Genomic DNA, 18,970 nt, shown 5'->3' with positions numbered 1-18,970 from the left:
GGAGGAGATTGCCCCTCCTCCAGCAGAACATCTGGTGGATTTGAGAGTTTGATTTCTTAACCCAGATATATAGGAAGTTCTGGTGGCCTGGTGGTAAGGAGCTGCATTGCTGACCTGAAGGCACACAATTTAAATCTACCAGTTACTCTGCAGATGAGCAATCTCTTGTGTGATTTATTGTCTCTGGAGGATCAGTTCTGACTCGACAGCACATAATAACAACAAATATACATAACAACCCAGATATACAGATTCAGTGACTACTACAGTTGAACAAAATCCCCTTGTAAGAGCAGTTTCTTAGATGAACTGGTTTGAGGCCTAGGTTTGCAGTTAGGTAGTTCTGGGTTTGAACTTCAGCTTTGTAGCTCCTAGATTGGGGAGGTAACTATTTCTCTGAGCCTCAGTGGAACTGAAAATGTCTACTTCTGTAGGATTGCTGTCAATCACCTGCTGACCCCGTTCCCTTACCTGGGCATAAGGTGGAGAAACAATGAGACCTGTGCCAAGGAGGATCTGAGTCGAGGGAAGAAGGGCAGAGGCCCATGTCTTGGGCTTGAATGGGAACGCAGCCCCCAGGTGGCCAAGCCCTAGGCTCTGAGAAGCTTGGGAGGTGGGATGTTCCAGCTGTGGAGCAGGCACCCCTGCTGGCTCTGACCCCGCCCCTCAGCAGGGCCTGCTGCCTCCCATGCCATCCTGGGCAGGCAGCCAGGCATAGAGCTGGCTGGATGCCCCACTGCTTGCTCAGAGGCCAAAAGATGGGCACCATGCAGTTGGCAGAGTGAGAGGCTGCTGGCCCAAGAGGGGCAAAGTCAGAGTGCCGACTGCTGGGGTTGTGTGCCCAGACAGTGTGTCTGAGACATGGCTTTTGGCTGCCCTCCTGGGCAATTCCCTACTGGAATTGGAAGGACCCACTTATCATCATGCCTTGGCCCTGCCACCTGAGTTACTGCAACTGGAGGATAGGCTAAGGGAAGGGACATCTGAGACCTTGCCCCTTAGTTGGGAATGTGGATGGCTCAGGGGAGGTCTGGAGGCGGGCTAGGAGGTGGAAGATCCCAGATTAAGGCTGCAACTGGGTAGATCAGGAAGTGGGGAAACCGGTTTGTCACTTGGGGTGGGGTCTCCCCTTCTGAGCTCTGTTCCTGCCAGACACTCTGCCCAAAGCCCGAAGACTTAACAGAGAAGAGATAGATGTCCTTCACCTCTTTCTTGCTCATCTAAACGGGTCTGGGCAATGCCGGGAGTAAAGAAAAGGGAGAGGGGGCTCAGGCCACCTTCCTTTCCCCAAGAGAGGCTTGAGAAGGAAGGGATAGGCCAGAGAACGAGAGGGAGGGAGGTTGAGAACAATCCGGGCACCTGGAGGGGTCAGCGCGGGCCAGAGCTGGAGAAGGCCTTGGAAACACCAACAGGTAGGGCCAAGTGGGAGGGTAGGGAAGAGCTGGCCCGCCACGGGGCTGCGCTGCAAGTGGCAATGGCGTCGCCAAGTGAGGCATGAAAAGGAGCTGTAGCCAGGGTGTCTGGATCAAATTTGGGGTCCTGCTTGACAGATGAGCATATAGACTCCCCACTTCCAGCACGACCCCTGCAGTTCCCGTAGCTTCCTGCAGGAGTGGCCGCAATCAGAACTGGGGGAAGAAGGCAATCCAGCAGAGGGCGCTCGAGGGGGTTCTCTTGTGCAAGCCTGGTCTTTTGCAGCTAGGGGGAGGGGTCAAGAGAGGTGCCGGGGCCGCGGGCAGAGGCCAAGGGGAGTCTAGACTCTCTCTACATAAGGCAGTTGTTGCTTTCGGAGGTCACCTTGTCTTAAAAGTAGCCCCCCAGCCTCTCAGCTTCTTCTCCACCTCCCTACCCCCTGCTCCGCCTGGAGTGCTCTCCATCTCCCGGCGCGCTCAGGTTTGGACGCCGAGGTGTACCCCACCCTCCTCGAGCTGCTCATCCCCTAGTCCTCGAGATGCCTCTTCCATGCAGGGTTCGCGGACATATATTGGTCTCTAGGGTGGCGAGTAGCGGCTTGGGGTGAGGGGCGCAGGTGGAGTGGGGAGGGGCTCTCAGGCGCGCTCCGTTCCCAGCCCGGCCGCGCGCGGCGGGACCCCGCGGTGCTGCTGGAGGGCGCAGGGAGGCGCAGCGCCCCCTCCTCTCTCCGGCTCGCTGCCACCCCAGGCGGCCCTTTGTACGTTCCGGCCACATGCGCGTGCCCGCACCGCGCGCGCTCCCGTCCGCAGTGACACACCCGCGCCGGCCTGAGCGCGCTCGCGCTCATACACACAACACACACACATACACACACACACACTCGCTCTCGCACACTCGGTGACACGCCCGCGCGCGCGCGTACCCACACGCCCGGCTGCCGGCGCCCTCCCAGCTGGTTCACCCGGCGGGGCCCGCGCCCCCGGCCCTCCCGCCTGGCACCGCGCCCCGGGGCTGGGGCCGAGAGAGGAGCCCGTGCGGCGGCGAGAGGGCGAGAGCCAGGCAGGCCGGCCCGGGGCCCCCGCCCCCCGCGCCCCCGCCCGATGGGGAACGCTCCGTCCCAAGGCATGTCCCTGTCTCTCTCCTCCCTAATGTGCCTCCATGCTTAAGTGGAAGGTATTTCTGTTTTCTTTGTGTGTTTTCCCCTCGGCCGGGGGCGGGGGTGGCGGCCAGGCCCGGGTGACAGCGGGCCGGCCCGGGAGAGGGATGCTCTGGGCGCAGGTGTATGGGGGGCGGGGGACCGCTGCGCGCCGGGCGTGGGAGAAGGACCCGGTCGCTATGAGTGTAGGGACCAGAGAGGGGGCCATGGGATTGGCGAAGCCGGTGAGGGCCTGGCAGTGCTGGAGGAGGAGACCTAGGGGTGAAAAATGTGAAGGGTGTGCGTAAAGGAGGAGGGGTGGGAAGAAGAAGGGGAATGGATGAGGAGGAGAGTGGGGGGAAGGGGAATGGTCCAGCTGAGGTGGAGGGAGAGAAGGATGGAGGGGGAGGGGCAGGAGAAGGGGGAGGATGAAGCATTGGGAAGCACATCAAAGGCCTCCCTCGCTCCCAGGTCCCAGGACTGGGTGTTTGCTCTGGGATGGTGATGGTGGGCCCTTAGCGCCGGCCCCCCCAGGGAAGAAGGGGTGAGTGCGTTCTCAGGTTGTTAGTGTTGCCTGGATACTGGCCTGCACGCTCCTGCCTCCCCCCCTTCCCTGCCCCACACCTTGGGAGCCCCAGCCCTGGAGACCTTGGAGCCTCAGCAGCAGTTGCAGAAACTGGGGACCAGCTCCCCACTAGACTGGGAGGGTAGGGAAGGGCCACGAGAGGGAGTGGCTGGTAGGAGGGACCAATTGCTCTCAAGCTCTCCCTGTCAGAGGACAGAGGGTAGGGGGAGGGCGCCCCCAGCTGGAGAAGGCATCTTGGGTGCATCAGGGAAAGAGTGCACAAGGCTGAGGGACAGAGGGCGGGGCTGGGGAGAGGACGCGCTGGGCCCCCCCTCCCTTCCCACGCACCCCCCCTGCTACGTCAGAAGCTCCCGGGCCAGCTCCGAGTCCTGTCGGTGGGGGCAGCAGGATGCTGGTGGAGGCAGAGGGGGCCAGGCGGGTGCCTCCGCAGCTCGGCTGGCAGGGCCCGGTGGGGCGTGTGCCGCTGCTCCTGGGTGCCTCCCTGCCCCACGCCTCCCCATGCAACCCTGGCAGTGCCTCCGGCGCTTTGCCCTGGCCTGGTGGGAGAGGACGGCCGAGGGCAGTGCCCGCTCTCCCAGGGAGGAATCTGGATCGAGGGACCATAGGGTCCGAGGGGAGCCAGGTGAGCAGGAACTGGGGTGTGTGTGCAAGGAGGAAATCGTTTCCCAGCAGCTTCTCCCAGTGCTCCAAGAGGTCCTGCTGCTTCTCAACTTTTAAGGGACCCTGGGCTAGGGTGGGGGCGTTCTGCCTGAGGCACTTTAGAAGGAAAGGCTGTGTTTTGGGGAAAGAAAAGCAGGTGCGTGCTGGGAGTGGGGGCTAGCTGACCAGGCTTTGGAATTTCTTTTGGATGGGGTCTGAGCACTTGGAGGGGGAGGGGAGCAGTCACGAGTGGTTAGGATATCTTCTTCTCAACTCTGTCTTGGTCTGTCTGGGTGACCTTGAGTCAACTGCTTTGCTGCCTTATTCCATGCCTCAGTTTCTCTAATTCCCTTCCTCATCCCTCTTGCTGGTTTTAAAAAATTGATGATGCATTTGATGGAGACTGTCATTTCGAAAACTGTGAGAATCTGTCATCGTTGGTAGCAGCTGTGATGGTGGTGGTTTCTGGTGTGGCTGTGTGTATGTAGATGGGGGACAGTTAGGGTGTGCCTGTGAGGGTTTTGCTGGTTGGTGTTAGGGTCACTCTGGGCAGTATCAGGGCCAGCAAGAAAGGCTTTCAGCAAGCAGAAAATTGATGAGGCAGGAACTTAGCCGATGGCCTTCTGTAGAAACAAGGGAAGGGGGTTGAGGGTTTGGGGTATAGGGGGAGCAGGTTCCAAGATTAAGATCCCCTGCTCCCCACCCAGCCTGCCTGGCACCCAGGCACGATTGGCAGCAAATGCAAAGGCTTCACCCTGGCTTCCTGCCACCTGCCTTGGGGACAAGAGGGTCTTTGTCCGATGCCCCCCCCCAGCCTTGCTCTTTCCACCCTTTCCATGGTGGCCTGTTCTCTGTGATGACCCTGGGGCTAGGATGGAGATTTGGTACCCAAGCTGGCTCCTAAGATCTGGACCATGAGGTCCTCAGTCAGTGATGGTGGAGAGGGGCACTCCATTGGTGGAGGGGTACAAGGATAGGTGCTAAGATACCCAGCTCCCTTCACGTGCCCTCTCTTCTCTTTTTCCCCTCTCTAACCAGGGACCCACCCTGGAAAAAGAGTTTAATTAGAACCATTGATTCCTCCTTTGACTGTGGGCATCGATCGAAGTGGTGTGGTCAGGGATGGGGGGGGGTGTATGTGGCACGGAAGCTGTCTGCCCATGCCAACCTTGGTATCTCCTGCCCTAAACCCCAGCCTGGGATGTGTAAGTGGGAGGGGGCAGGTTCTTTCAAGGACTTGGTCTGCTGTAGCCCCCTCCTCGCTTAGGTCTTGGGGAAAGAGAAAAGACAGGGTGAGGATTTGAACCAAAGGAGCTGTGTTCAGGGTGGAGGGCGAACTGTTCCTGCCTCTCACTCGGAGAGGTAGGCCTTAGATTGAGAATGAACGGGGCTTGCAAAGAGAAGTAGGGGGCCAGTTGAAGAGCCTGTGGGTGCTGAGGCAGGTATGGTGTTCAGAGGGAGCATCCAGGCTTGCCATAAAAGGTTCTTTCCTCTTTCGAGGAATTCCAACCACTTCTCTCCCTCAAGATCTGGCAGGGAGATCTGATTTCTCTCTTGGTTTGTGTTCTCATGGCCCAGAGAGGGACAGCAACAGCCTCAGAGGCCCAGCTACCATAGGTCTGACCTTTGAGCCTGTCTCCCAGACTCAGCCCCTACTTCCAGGAATGGGGTGTTGAGAGTGAGGCTCCTGGTAGCCTAGGCACTGGCTTCTGGGCTCAATGAGGCGGGGGGCAAGCCATGCCCCCCAAGCCTGCCAGCCTGCTGTGGGTGGGCCAGTGCAGGTGCAGGCTTCAATGAGCCACTCAGACACTCTTTGAAGAATCTCTTGTTGGCTTCCCAGGGTCCATTCGAGCAAAGATAATAAAAATCTGGCCGTCAGCGGGTTTGAGGGCTGCACTCGCTTCCCCTTCTTTCATTCTGAGCTCTGAAAAGCGGAGATGAAGGCTTTGGATTTGGCTGGGAAGCAGCGCCTGCCTGCCCCAAGGGAAGGGGGAAGGGAGGCAGAGAAGGAGGGGGGACTGATTTCCTGGCAGAGCCTGGAGAATTGCTGGGGTGGTGGGCAGAGGGCAGGGCTATGCCCCCTCCAACTCCTGCCGGCCTGCCTCGATACTGGGGCTCCTAAGCCTAACACCTAGGTTCCAAGGCATGGGTAGGACCAGGCCTTCCGTAGCAGGGGCCCCCACCTGCACTCCAGCTGTCCACAGCCCCTCCTCTCCTCAGACCCTCAGTCTTCGCCCTTGCCCTCCCCCTTTCCCATCTCTCTTCTCCTGCCCCTGTTTCCACACAGTCTTCTCTTCTCCTCCAACCCCCAGCTCTTCTCTGCTGCCCAGTCTCCCCTACTTTCTGACCCCTGTTCCCCCTTCTTTCTGCCCCTTACTTTCACCTGTTCTGCCCTTCGTGCTCTCTATGCCCTCCCATCCCCCCATTCTGCTCTCTTTAGTCTCTCCTTTCCTCCTGTCTGTCCCCTCCCAGCCGTCTGCCTTCCTCAGCCCTGGCCCTGCTTTCGAGGACTGTCTGGAAGGTTGAGAAGCCAAGGAGGTGGGAGGAGGAGAGGCAGCCACAGCTCGTGAAAAAATGGACCTGAATTGTCTGTTATGGTCTGTAAGGTGCCATGGTTTTCAGAGTCCAGGCGGAAAGGGAGTGCTGAGCACTTAGGGGTTTTGGGGGGGCGGGGAGTGGCCATCCACCCTCTCCCTACACCACAGCGGGCACCTTGTCTTGACATTCCATGGACTCTCCCTCCTTTGCCTCAGCCACTCCAGCTACCATCTTGCTTCTACCATCAGAGTGAATTTATTCTCTTGAAACCTCCTTAATTCCACAGTCCCAAACCACTGTCTCTGGCTCCCTCATGCCCAGCAGACCACCCCCAGTTTGTGAAGGGAGAGCCCAGAGATTCACGTGGCCGCTTTTCACCAGTGTCCCTGGTGGGCCTGCTAGGAGCCCTACCCCAGCCGTTGGGCTCTCTTGACAAACAGTAAACCTTCCTGAAAGTCAAGAGTGACCTGGGAGGAGCACTGGACTGAGAGTCCAGAAACCTCACTCTGCTCCTTCCCAAATGTCTTTGTGACCTTTATGGAGTTCCTTCCCTGCTGCTAGAGACTTTTCCCTCACCTGCAAAATGAGAGAGGTGGGCTGGGATGATTTCCAAGGTCCCTCCAGCTCTGACATTCCAGCAATGTTGTGTCTCTCTTCTGGTGATTTGCATATGCTTTGCATATATTACTGGTGCTGAAAGAGGGAAGGTGCACCTAGCGTCCCACCCACCATTCCCACTCCCCTTGTTCATTGGCCCACCCTTGCATTGCTTGTTTCCCAGTGGGGTTGAAGGTGAGGCTGGAGCATTCCCTGAGGAGCTGGGTCTAGCCTCTGTGTTACAGCAGGCTGTTGGCAGGACCTCAGGTCCTTAGAGTTGAGGATGTCCTTAGTAGAAGAGATCCCTACCCCCACCACCATTCTTGCCTCAAAAGGTTCAAGCAGGAGGGGCGGAGGGAAGAAAAACCCAAAAAGGTTGTTGTCAAGTCACTAACAACTTGAGGCAATTCCAGGTATGTCAGAGGAGAACAGAACAGAACAGTGTGTCATAGGATTTTCAGTGGCTGTGACCTTTCAGAAGTAGGTCACCAGAACTTACTTCTCAGGTGTTTAATGAGAGTAGATTGTCTCATCTTTTTTCATGTGAAGCTGTTAATGAATTTGAACCACTGACTCTTCAGTTAACAGCCCAATACTTAACATACTACACTACCAGGATTCCCTAGAGAGAGAAGTGATGTTGGTGTTGAATTCACCAAAGTCACCTGTGGCTGTAATAAGGTATGTATTGAGGTTTGATTTTCTAGTCAGAAGAAGGTCTTGGGGGTTTCCTTCATCCATTCCCCAGGGCCAGGACACCCTCTAAGGCCAGAAACATAGGCATAAGAGTTCCTCTCAATTTAGTTTGTCATCACACACCCCCCCACCCTGACTCCTGACTTCCACTCCAAACGCAGGGCCCCTGCACCCCTCTGTAATGTCAGACATCTGAGAGTTAGAGCAGCTGCCCTCAATTCCACCACCACCAGTGTAATCTCATAGGGACACACCTCGGCCCTCCTCCCTTGCCACCTGACATGAGCTCACCATTCAAAACAGGGCCCTGGGTCCCAGCCCCACATCCTGCCTTGAATTCCTTCATGCCCCCTTATCCCATCATGTCGGGACAAGGCTGAGGTGAAGGCTGGTAGCCTAGAGATGATGTGAAGCTACTGAGTAAGGGTAAGAATCTCTGGAGTGGGCAGCTAAATAACATGCCTCCGGAAACTCCATGAACTGTGATAAATGTCAGTGGCTGTAGAGGGGCTTCATAGGGTCACTATGAGTTGTGCTAGACTAAAGGCAATCAACAACAACCATCAGGAAAGCCTGGGCCGGAGGAAATGGATCAGGAAGGACCCAGGTTAGACTTAGTCTTAGGGAGAGACTGTCTCAAGGGCCTGATTAATTCTAAGCATGGCATTATTGTAAAGAGTAAGTAGGTAAATAGATGAAAAGGCCCAGTATCTGATACATAGTAAACAGTAAATGGCACAGAGAGGGAACCATAGAAGACCTTGAGCCTAGTTTTGTAAGAGATGGATCAGAGTTGAAGGGACATTGCTGAGGAATACTGTTTCTCCTGCACTCCCGTGATGCTCTCCCTACCCCACCCCCACACTGGCACTGGGCTCAGGGCCCAGCCACCCTGGGACACCCTGCCCTCATCCTTTCTGCTGGTTGTGGGGGTGGGCAAGCAGAAGGGTTTGGAGGCCGAGAAACCTGCTCTTCTCTCCCTCCCCTCCATCTCTGCACAGGACAGCTTGAGAGGAAACGGGCCCACGCTGCAGTAGAAGGAATGGAGGGGAGACAGGAGGAAAAGCCTGTGAGCAGTGGCCACCCTGGGCGCGGCACTCCAGTGCCATTTTTACCTCGATGATAGGTATACATGAGCATAAATAGGCTAGTGTCCCACGGAGGACAGGGGACTGCTCTGACTGACCTTTGAAATGACCTTTGGGTTGTCCTGAGAAGATTGGTACCTCCAATTTAACCTCCTGTGATGGTTGTGGTTGGCCGAGTACAGGGACCCAGGATGGAAAGGGGTCCAGAGCTGCTGAGGAAGAGAAGGAGAGAGGGAAGTCCCTCTTGGATTCCCCAGGGCAGAGGAAAGAGCAGGTCTGATGTCTGGAGCCTGCCTCCTTACTGCCAGCCTGACCTTGGGCAAGTGACTTGCGCCCCCCCTGGTCTTCAGTGTCCTTGGTGTGAGAAGAAAGGGTGGGTCTCAATGATCCCTAAGGCTCCTTTCAGCTGTCACAAATTTACTCCACCTCCTCTCTCCTGAGATAATATGTGCCTTGCCACATGGAAGGTGAGAAGAATATTTCCCAGCTTCAGGCTAAACCAGGAAAAATGAAGATTTGGCCCAAGAGAATACTGGCATCTATATCCTCCACCTCATGCACAGCCCCTCCTGCTCTGAAGGCACACCTTTCCTAAATCCATCCCTCTGCCCACCCCAGAGACAGGTAAGGGAGTGGCTGGAGAATTTTGCTATCCTCTGAATCGTAGCTCACTGTTTTCTTCCCACCCCAGCAGAACTGGCTTGCCACACTCCATTCCAATCAGAGACAATAATCCAGTCCGAGTTTTTCTCCACCAACGCTCTTCCAGCTGGTGGCTCAGTTCCTCATAACCTTTTCCTGGCTCCTGGAAGCCTGCACCACCTGGCCCGGTTGCCTACAGATCCTGGCATGGAGTAAACAAAAATGGGTTTTCACTTGCCTGCTTTTCTCCTCTCTGCAAGCACCCTTCTCCCAGTACATTGGCTTCTTTTACACCTCAGCCATAGAGAGTGTTGGAAATCCCATACCCAGGAGTCTTTCAGCCTAGATACTCACAGAGAGGCCTTCAGACCCCAAGACTCCACTGGGGTGGCAGACCAAGAGACCTCACAGAGTTCCTAGCTGGAGATGTTTGTGTCTAGCCTAGATGCAGAGGGAGGTGTCCTTTGAGAAGTCCCCCCCCACCAGTGACTGTGATAATTGCAGGCACAGCAGGCAATGTGATCTCACCCCAAGCACCAGCTCTGCCTCATTGAAGAAGAATTAACGGCCCAGTTTCTTGGGGGAGGCATTCCATGACTCATTGAAGCTCTTGCAGACACGTCATAGCCCTCTTTGTGCTCCCCTGGGTTCTGTCCTCTGCTCATCTCACCCTCCAGCCAGTGGCCAGGCTGACTTGATGAGTCCCCCTACTTTGCTCCCAGCACCCTTTGAACTTGAAAATTAAGGCTATGAGGGAATTCCTGGCCAGTAAAGCAAGAAGCACCTCCTGCATGATGAAGGTGGAGAGTCAGGAAAGAGATCCAAAGGTCACCTAAAGATGAACCTCAAGAAAGCAGAACGAGCCTGTCCTGAATCTGACCACAGGGCCCCCACCTGGATTCCTGGTTCGTCTAACAACCTGGCATTAGACTTGAAGGGTGAAGCAGAAAGAAACTAAAGAGAAACTTTCCCTTCCATGTTCTTGTCAGAACTGACCCATAGCTGACACTCTAATGAGTTTTCAGAGGCAGTAAATCACACAGGAGATTTCCTATCATTCTACCACAGATAGGTGGTTTTGAACCATACTTTGGATTGGCAGACCAACTCCTTACCACCAGGCCACCTGGAGCATGGTATGGAAAGAGATTAGACTCTAAAATACATGAATGGGAACTTCTAAGAATCAAATCCCTATGCACATCCAAAAATTTCTCCAACAGGGTAGAAAGGAAAACCACAGACTGGGGGAAAAAATATTTGGTAATGACATGCCTGATAAGGGACTTATATCTAGAATTTATAGAATACTTGAGCACCACAAGATAAAGATAAATAATCCAATTGCAAAATGGGTGCAGGATATGGACAGACACTTCACCAAAGAAGACATTCAGATGACGAACAAACACATGAAGAAATGTTCAAAATCCCTAGTTCTAAGAGAGATGCAAGTCAAAACAACTATGAGATAGCATCTCACTTCAGTAACAATAGCAAAATTTAACAGAGCAGCAAACAACAAATGCTGGCGAGGTTGTGAAGAAACTGGAACCCTTATTCACTGTTGGTGGGAGTGTAAAATGGTGCAACCACTATGGAAGGCAGTATGGCGCTTTCTCAAAAAGTTGGAAATAGAAATACCATTTGACCCAGAAATTCCACTACTGGGAATATATCCTAAAGAAACCAGAACTGCCGCCCAAGCAGATATATGCACACACATATTTATTGCTGCTTTGTTCTCAATAGCAAAGAGTTGGAAACAACCCAAATGCCCATCAATAAATGAATGGATAGAGAAAATGTAGTATATTCACATAGTGGAATATTATGCACCACTGAAAAATAAGAGACTCATGAAATATTGTACAAAATGGGTACCCTGGAAGACATTATACTGAGTGAAATGTCTCAGTCACAAAAGGACAAATACTACATAGTGCCACTGTTATAAAACAGGACTAACATGAGGGTTGGGGGAAACTAAGAAAAGAGGTGATAAATAATGTATATGACATTGAAGCAGATGAGGATAGAACTGTATAAAAGGAATATATGATTAGGTATTATTGGCATGACATGAGTACAGAATAAGAGCTGCATAGTAAAGTGGACTGGGGTGGGGAGACTGTATAACAATGAAAGAATTTTCGTTTTTTTTCCAAAGAGATAAGCAAACTGGGGGGAAGAGGGGTCAGGGAGGAAAATGTGCAACAATGAATGAATGGAAATCCAAGTTCTCTATGAACTTTCATTAAAATCTCAATTTAAACAAAGAGGTTAGACTCTAGGCAGAACTTCCCAGAGTGCATTAAATGGGAAGGGTATACGCGAGATAGTTTTCAGCGTCAGGGTTAAGTGTTTCGATTCGAGTCCCAATTCTGCTATGCACCTCACCTGTGTATTAAGTTTGATAATAGTGACTTGCTCCTGGATGGGTCTCAGGATTAAATGATGTAATTGAGGCACAGTTCTTTGCATTTGTTAAACATTCAATAATGATGTCTTTATCTTCATCCTCCTCTTCATTGTGGAGCTGAGGTGATTGGTGGGATTCAGCCCTTCATAGAGTAAAGGTCACCGATGAAGAGACCATTTGGACTTTTCTAACGGAGTCCCTACCCCCCAAAGCCCAGCTCCTTACCTCAGCCTACCTGGGACTGGGTCCCTGGAGCTGTCACTTGAGGCCAGTGGTGAGGAAGAAGCATGGGCTCCTGAGTCTTGCCTTGTACCCTATGTTCACTTGCCCCCTCACCCCACCCTCATACCGCTGCCTCATCTAGAAAGCCCTTTGGGGCTGGGTACATTTAGCGAGCGTTCTCAATTCCATCCCCCTAGTCAATGTCCCAACATCTGGATGTGACAGCTGCTTCTCCCTGGGATGTCCATGTCTTGGGTAATCGGTGGGAAAATTGGAACCATGAGATTGGCAGGGGGCGCCGAGAATGCTTGCAGCTAGACGTGATGTGGGTATGGATGGGCCTGAGCCAGCTGAGTGAGGGCAGTACCAGCGTGGGTGCCGAGGTCGTGGTGTCTCCAGTCAGGAAGGTTCTTGATGCCTCGTGCCTCAGAGTAAAAGGCAACAGATACTGCAGCATGACATGGATAGAGAATATTTAGAAAGTACTTTCCTGCAGAGCAATAACCATGGTGGGCAACTGAAGAGGACTCTGCAGTTTGAGAGTCAGGTGGGTGTGGAAGGAGGAGCGAGGAGAGGGGGTTCGGGCAGGGCTGGGCAGGTGGGCAGGTTTCTTGTACAGCCCTTGTCACAGTGGCTGTGTGCGTGCTCATTGGCTATGAGATGCTGATCCTTCTCTTGCAGCCAGGCAGGAGAGGATGCTTCTTCAGGGCTGGGGGCAGGAGCGCATGGAGAGATGGGGCCTCCTGGGATGGAGAGAGGACCTGTCTATAATAATGACCATGCCTCTGACTCTGAACCCACCAGCTTTCCAGAATGGGGATGGCATTTGGTTTGGGGGGAGCATATAGGATTTTGCATGGGTGCCAGGTGAAGTCTGCCCCTGTGTTTGGGAGGAGAGCCAGGCCTGGCTTGTTGGCTGTCTGTCTTGGGGACTCTGTTCTGGGAGCTCATGTTTTCTGTACTGTCCTGCTGTCCGTCCTTCTGTCTGTCTCCTACTGGTGTCTCTGCTCCCCTCCGCCCCTGCTCTTCCTCTGATATCCAGTCTCTACCCTGCCTGACCCCCAGGCGCTTGTGACTCCCAAAGCTATAGCCCCTAAGATGCTGCCATAATCTGTCCCTGCCCCACACCTGCTGGCCCCACTGCCACCCCGTGATCCATGATCGATGGGGCTCCTGCCCCAGCGGCTTCCATTTTGGGAGCCTCTGTCCAGCTTCCCTCTGCTCCAGTTCCTCTCCTCCCCACCTGCCCTAGGCGTTCATTCACGACTTTCCTCCTTTCCTGTCCCTCACCCAGGGCTCCAGCGTGCAGCGGGAGGGAAGCCTCCAGGACTGTGTTCCCTCTGTTTAAAGTCTCCAGGTTAGTAAGCCAGGAGGGAGGCCTCACCCACTGTCCCAGGCTCCTTAGCCTGACCCCATTCCCCTCTCAGGAGGGCCAGAATTGAGGGAGGGGGCTGTCCTTGGTGGGCCCAGGCCTTTACCAAGGAAGGGGCAAAGAGAGACCTGGCTCTGGGGAAGGCGCCTGGCCTGGCAGAGAATTTGTCTGTGTGTGCATGTGAGTGTGTGTGAGCACGTGTGCATGTACATGTGTGTGCTGTCTGCAAAGCCTTCCTGTAGTCTGGGGCTGGGAGTGGGGCCGAGGGAGTCGGAGTGAGGAGGGGCCCTTCTTGGGAGTAGTTCTAGCGTTGACCTGAGGGTGGGGGATGGGAAGAGCTGGGTCACAGTCCACCCAGCGGGCTTTGCTGGGTTTAGAGGCATTTGCAAATCTATGATGTCATTTCCTCTATTCAGCCCTTTACTCATTCATACAATAACGATTTATTAAGCACTTTCCCTGCGCCAGGCACTGGACTAGACTAAGGTTGGGTAGTGATCAAGAATGATAATTTCTTGATGAACAGAGGAAGCTTAAGGAGTTTGTTGAATCCTCTAAGCTGTGTGGTCTCAGGTCCAGCTGGGAGGGGGGGGCACTTGCCTCCTACCTTGGGGAGGTGATGCTCTTCTGCCCCCACTTTCCCTGCCGGTGGCTCCTTTGTGCTTTATGTTCCTGCATAGTGTCCCTCATGATATTTCTTTCATAGTGTGACTGATGACCCTGGAGACAGGGGACAGCATTGTTGGCTCAGAGCTGTGGCCACTTCAGAGGGCCTCAGCGAGCCCATTCTCACCAGTGCCGGTAGCACTAGATTTAAGAGTCAGTTCAAATCTTTACTGAAGCCATTTTCTAGCTGTGTGGCCTTGAATAATCCACTTTCTCTCTGAGCCCCAGTGTACCTGTCTCAGAATGGGACAAGAGCACCTCCCAGACAGGGCTGTTGAGTGTCAGGAAAGCTGGATCTTGTCCAGCCTGGTCCAAAGCAGAATCTGTTTAATTACCAATTGGACAGGCTGTGCCCTGGGGAGAGCCTAGGTGCTGCTCCCTTTCAGAAGAGGGGCTGCAGAACCCGTCATCTTACCTGTTTTCAGGATCTACCTGCGCCAGATCCTATACAGGTCTCTGAAAGGATGCTTCACCTAAACCCAGGCGGGCGGCTGGGGGAGGCAGCCCTCCTTGCCACTGCTGCCACAGCCGCCGCTCTGATGGCTTTTTAATAACTTTGCTCGGAGACAATCTGCAGAGTGCTCGTTTGTCTGCCTCTTAATTAAAATTACCGTTTTCCTAAAAGAGCAGTGATGCTGCTACCCTCCCTCACCCACCCGCGGCTGCTGCCAGGAGAAGACAGGAGCCGCATGCCCACAGCCCTCCCCCCTCAGCCTTTCCTGGTCACAGAGGTGCCACACAGGCCACCTTTCTCTATAAGCAGCAGAGGTGCTGAGGCTTGGTTCTTGGATGGGATCCGGGTTGAGGGGAACAGGCTGGGGGCCTGGCCAGGGCCGCCATTAACGGTCTCAATGCCTTCCTCTTCAGCCTGGCCTCTTCCAGAATATCCCCAGTGACAGGAAGTTCAGTACCTTTCAAGATTTACTGTCTACGGTCTATAAATAGGGGACCAATCCTTGCCCTGCTTTGCCACCCAGGCTGGAATAAAATGTGGATAAGCTTTGTAAAAGTGGTGGTGCTCCATGTAAGAGCTGTGAGGGATTATTAGGATGCTCAGGGGAGGAGGGATTGTCGCCATAATGGCCCACAGTGCAGTGAACTCTTCTCTGTCCTTGTTTTTGGTTAGAAGCAGCCCCTTATGTTGTTCCCCTGCGCTTGGGAGAGGGGAGAGGATGGGCTGACCAAAGAGTGGAGGCTTATTTGGTGATTGAATGAATTGGGGGGGGGGGGGAAGATAATCATTGGTTAAAAATAAAATTTAAAAAAATAAAGTGCCCTGGTGGGATATATGGCTCAGTGCTCAGCTCTTAGCTAAGACTGGCAGTTTGAACACAATCAGTGACTCTATTTGAGAAAGATCTAGAAATCTGTTTCCATAATGATTATGATCAAGGAAAACCTATGGGACCATTTTCTGTCACATGGGATCACTATGAGCAGAGCTGACTGAAGTTCTGTGCTAGTTCAATCCATCCTCCCTACTGTCCTGCAAACTTCACACTCTGGTCAAGGGGGGAAAGGAGATAGGCTAAGAAGGCCAAGTGCAGGGTCCAAGGTCACACAAATAGTCCCAGTCTCCTGCATGGCAGCCACACTCCTGTACCTTCACCTTCCACTCTGCTCTCTCCACTGGAAGTCCTTCTTAGAGCTAGCCTCAGTCCTTCATGCTGCATGTAGAATGGTGCATCTATACCTCACTTTCAGCCTTCCTGAAAGCAGGGTCCTCCACAGCTCATGCCATTGAGAATCAGCTCTGAGGCTCATCTTGACCTCTCCGCCCACCACAAGGACATTTCTGCTTCTACGAGGGGGGACCTAGGAGAGAGGAGCATAGGCCCAAGGATATGACCCTATAGCTGGGTGACAGCAGGTTCCTCTTGATTGTGAGGCAAAGGAAGGTGGTCGTCTATCTTAGCTCTAACAGTGATTCCACTTAGGATTCCACTTAGATCTGGAGAAGGAGAGGAGATGAGGCTGCAGCCTGGAGGCCTGGAGATATGAAAGCAGGAATGGTGAGTTATCTCAGTCGCAGCCAGCTTGAGGTCTCACCAGTTCCCATTAAGCTCAGCTTGTCCTCTCTGTGAGCAGGGGACACTTTTCAGAGGAACACCTTCTCTTCCTCACCTGCCCTTCTCTTGGCCAGCTTCTCCCTGAAGCCTCCTTCCCTGGCCATGGCCAGGCTTTCCCTTCTGAACTCCCTACAACTGTCAAATCTCTTATGACTCCTTCTGTGATCTGCCTTGAATAGTCATCAGTTCTGTACATAACTGAGCCAAATAGTCCACGTTAGCTTTTGGGAACAGCAACCTCAGTGCACTCAGGGACAGGAAATACACAAAGCCATGGATGAGGACATCAGGGAATGGTGTGGACTGTGCTGAGGAGAAAAATGCATATGCCCCTTAAAGGCATGAACAGTCAAAGCAACAAAACAAAGTATCACCGAACACAGTGCCTGTGCCCCATGTGGGCCTTGTTGAACCTGGGTTATTTATACCTGTCGTGCCTGCATTGTCTTGTTGTTGTTGTTCGGTGCTGTTGAGTCCATTTTTCACTTGGCACAGCCACAGATGATGGAGCAGAACGGCCCAGAGGGTTTTCTTAGCTGTGGTCTTTAGAGAAGCAGATTGTCTGGTCTTCCTCCCACCGCCTGGTTCAAACTGCCAAGTTCCCATTTAACAGAAGAGTGCTTAAATGTTGTAGCACTAGGCCACTAGGATTCCTCCTACATAGAACATGCACACTAATATTTGTTGAAGGGATGCATGACCATGCCTAGGAGAGGCGCTCTAGAGAGCTTGGGTGGCCTCGTGGTAAGAAGCTCGGCTGCAATCCCAGAGGCATGCAGTTCAAATCCATCAGCTGTCCCACAGAAGAAGGACAGGCAGTCTCCTCCTGTGCAATTTACTGCCTCTGAAAATCTACTGGAGAGTCAGTTCTGACTCCATGGCACACGACAAGAACAACATGAGAGGCACTGGGCACTTGGCACACCTTCTTTCATTCCATCTTCCCAAAAAAGCCACAATATACGATGTATTCTGGAGAAACGGAGACCCAGAGAAATGAAATGACTTGTTTAAAGTCACACACCTGGAAAGTCACAGAGATGAGGGCTGACATGTCTTCCCATTCGCTCTGTTTGGTCAGGGGGGTGTGGTGTGTGTGTTTGTACATGTTACACATGACACATGTGTGAGCACCTACCCTGGCTCACCGGGAGCACTTATGTGGCCAGTGATTCCCTGGTTAACAAACACCACACACCTTGTGGAGAGGTAGGGGTTGAGGGCTGCAGAAGCAGGGAGAAGTCGGGTCCTCCACACCCCAGTACACTCCTCCTCCATCAGCTTCCGGTCTCATCCCAGCAGCCTGGGGATGGCGGCATGGTGACAGGTGCCAGGCCGCAGAGATGACAGCATTGCTGATTCCCCCATAATTACTGTCTGATGAGATGCCAGAATTAGCCGCTGCACAAGCATGGGATCCAGACACGGGGCACAGTGCAGAGAAGCGCTGTGGGGCGGAGGGGGGACCTCTCTTTCTGAGCCTGTGTCCTCCTGCTGTAGGGCAGGGTCAGCACTGGCCAGGAAGAAGTAGGTTAACAAAGAGGAAGTACCGTGTGGTTAATATGCATCAGACATTACTGTGTGGGCTGTGGTTTCCAGTCTTCGGAGTGACTGGGCATAGCCTTGAATGGCTGGCTGCTGGACAGGGCCTCCAGGGCCTCAGGCCACTCACCAGAAAATTAGAGGCAGAAGCAGGCTACCTACCCAGGCTCCTAGGAACACTCACTGGGGAGCCAGAGTCTGCATTGTGGCAGTTGTGGGGAACAGGGTTGCCAGGAGGAGCTGAGATCTAGAGCAGATGCTTTGAGTCATTAGCACGGCCAGGCACCAGAGGGCAGATGGGAGCAACCAAAGGAGCAGGAGCAGCTGACCTGACCAGGAGAGCTGTACTTTCCGGGTGGGAGTCAGGCTGGCCTGAGGCCGAGGTCAGGGGAGGCTGGAGGGTGAGGGTCAGGAGGCAAAGAAGACACGTCCTGGTCTCAGAGCTGAGCCGCCCTGGGCATCTGTCCTCCTGCATACACACCAGGGGGTGGAGGAGGGCTGGCGAGGGCATTTTAGAAGCAAGGAGGAGTCCTCTGGGGGCTTAGACCTCACAGGACCTCTTGGAGCAACTTGAAGGCTACCAACCAAGAGAGACGGTGATAATGTGAGGCTCATGCAACCGAAGACAGAGCAGATGGCCAGGGCACAGAGGCCATACACAGAGGGACCTGAGATGTTGGGGTCAGGAGTCTCCCTCCTGCTCTGGAGGGAGAGGCCATGGTCCTCTCCTTGGCCCCTCTGAGTGGGCACAGTCACAGACTATGGCTCAGTTGAAGGAGGCAGAGACTCTCCAAGCGGTTTAGTGTCTTGGATGTAACAAACTCTCCATCCCTGGAAGTATCCAAGCCCCTGCTGGACAGAGTTCCTGACACAGGGAGGGCTAGTAGTTCTCTTTTCTGTCTGGCTTGTGGTGGGGATCGTACCAGTTGAGGTGTCCAAAGAGGGCTGTGGAAAGATAGTTCTCCCTTAGATTGTTTCAAGACGAGGCTGTCTCCCTTTCCAAAGAGGCCTTCTCTAGCCTTCAGGGTTCTCTGAGTCCCCTCCACCCCTCACCCTCAGATCCCATCTCCCTCTCTTCCGTGACCCTTCCCAGCATGAGAGATCCCTCAAGAGGATGAGGAAGGTTACTTCAGTGGCCCCTACTTAGCGAACTGGAGAGACAGAGGAGAGGTGGAGACTTGGAACAAAGCTTCAGGGGTGCCCTGGCAACAGAAATCAGCATCTTCCTCAGGAACAGCCAGGTGTGGGTGAAAGGAGGCAGATCTGGGGTGAGAGCCCTCTCCTCGGTCATTGGGATCAAATTCCTTTACTCGTCAACTCTGTAGCTGTGGTTCGGTCACTCC

The 18,970-nt window shown here is 53.7% G+C and overlaps 1 protein-coding gene across 1 annotated transcript in view; it reads left to right on the top strand.

Annotated features, from left to right (window-relative positions):
* The first annotated feature begins 2,295 nt into the window (after positions 1-2,295).
* Positions 2,296-18,970, top strand: part of SRCIN1 (SRC kinase signaling inhibitor 1) — a 67,785-nt gene continuing 51,110 nt past the window's right edge. Inside the window, exon 1 of the mRNA XM_006889363.1 lies at positions 2,296-2,535. Within this exon, the coding sequence (XP_006889425.1) occupies positions 2,514-2,535 (22 nt within the window). The 5' untranslated portion in view covers positions 2,296-2,513. The remainder of the gene's footprint in view (positions 2,536-18,970) is intronic.

Source organism: Elephantulus edwardii, unplaced genomic scaffold (assembly GCF_000299155.1).
Source record: "Elephantulus edwardii isolate Elephantulus edwardi_28Jun2011 unplaced genomic scaffold, EleEdw1.0 scaffold00077, whole genome shotgun sequence".
Taxonomy (NCBI): Eukaryota; Metazoa; Chordata; class Mammalia; order Macroscelidea; family Macroscelididae; genus Elephantulus; species Elephantulus edwardii.
The sequence above is the reverse complement of the archived record's forward strand: the minus strand, read 5'-3'. Positions and strand labels throughout refer to the sequence as shown.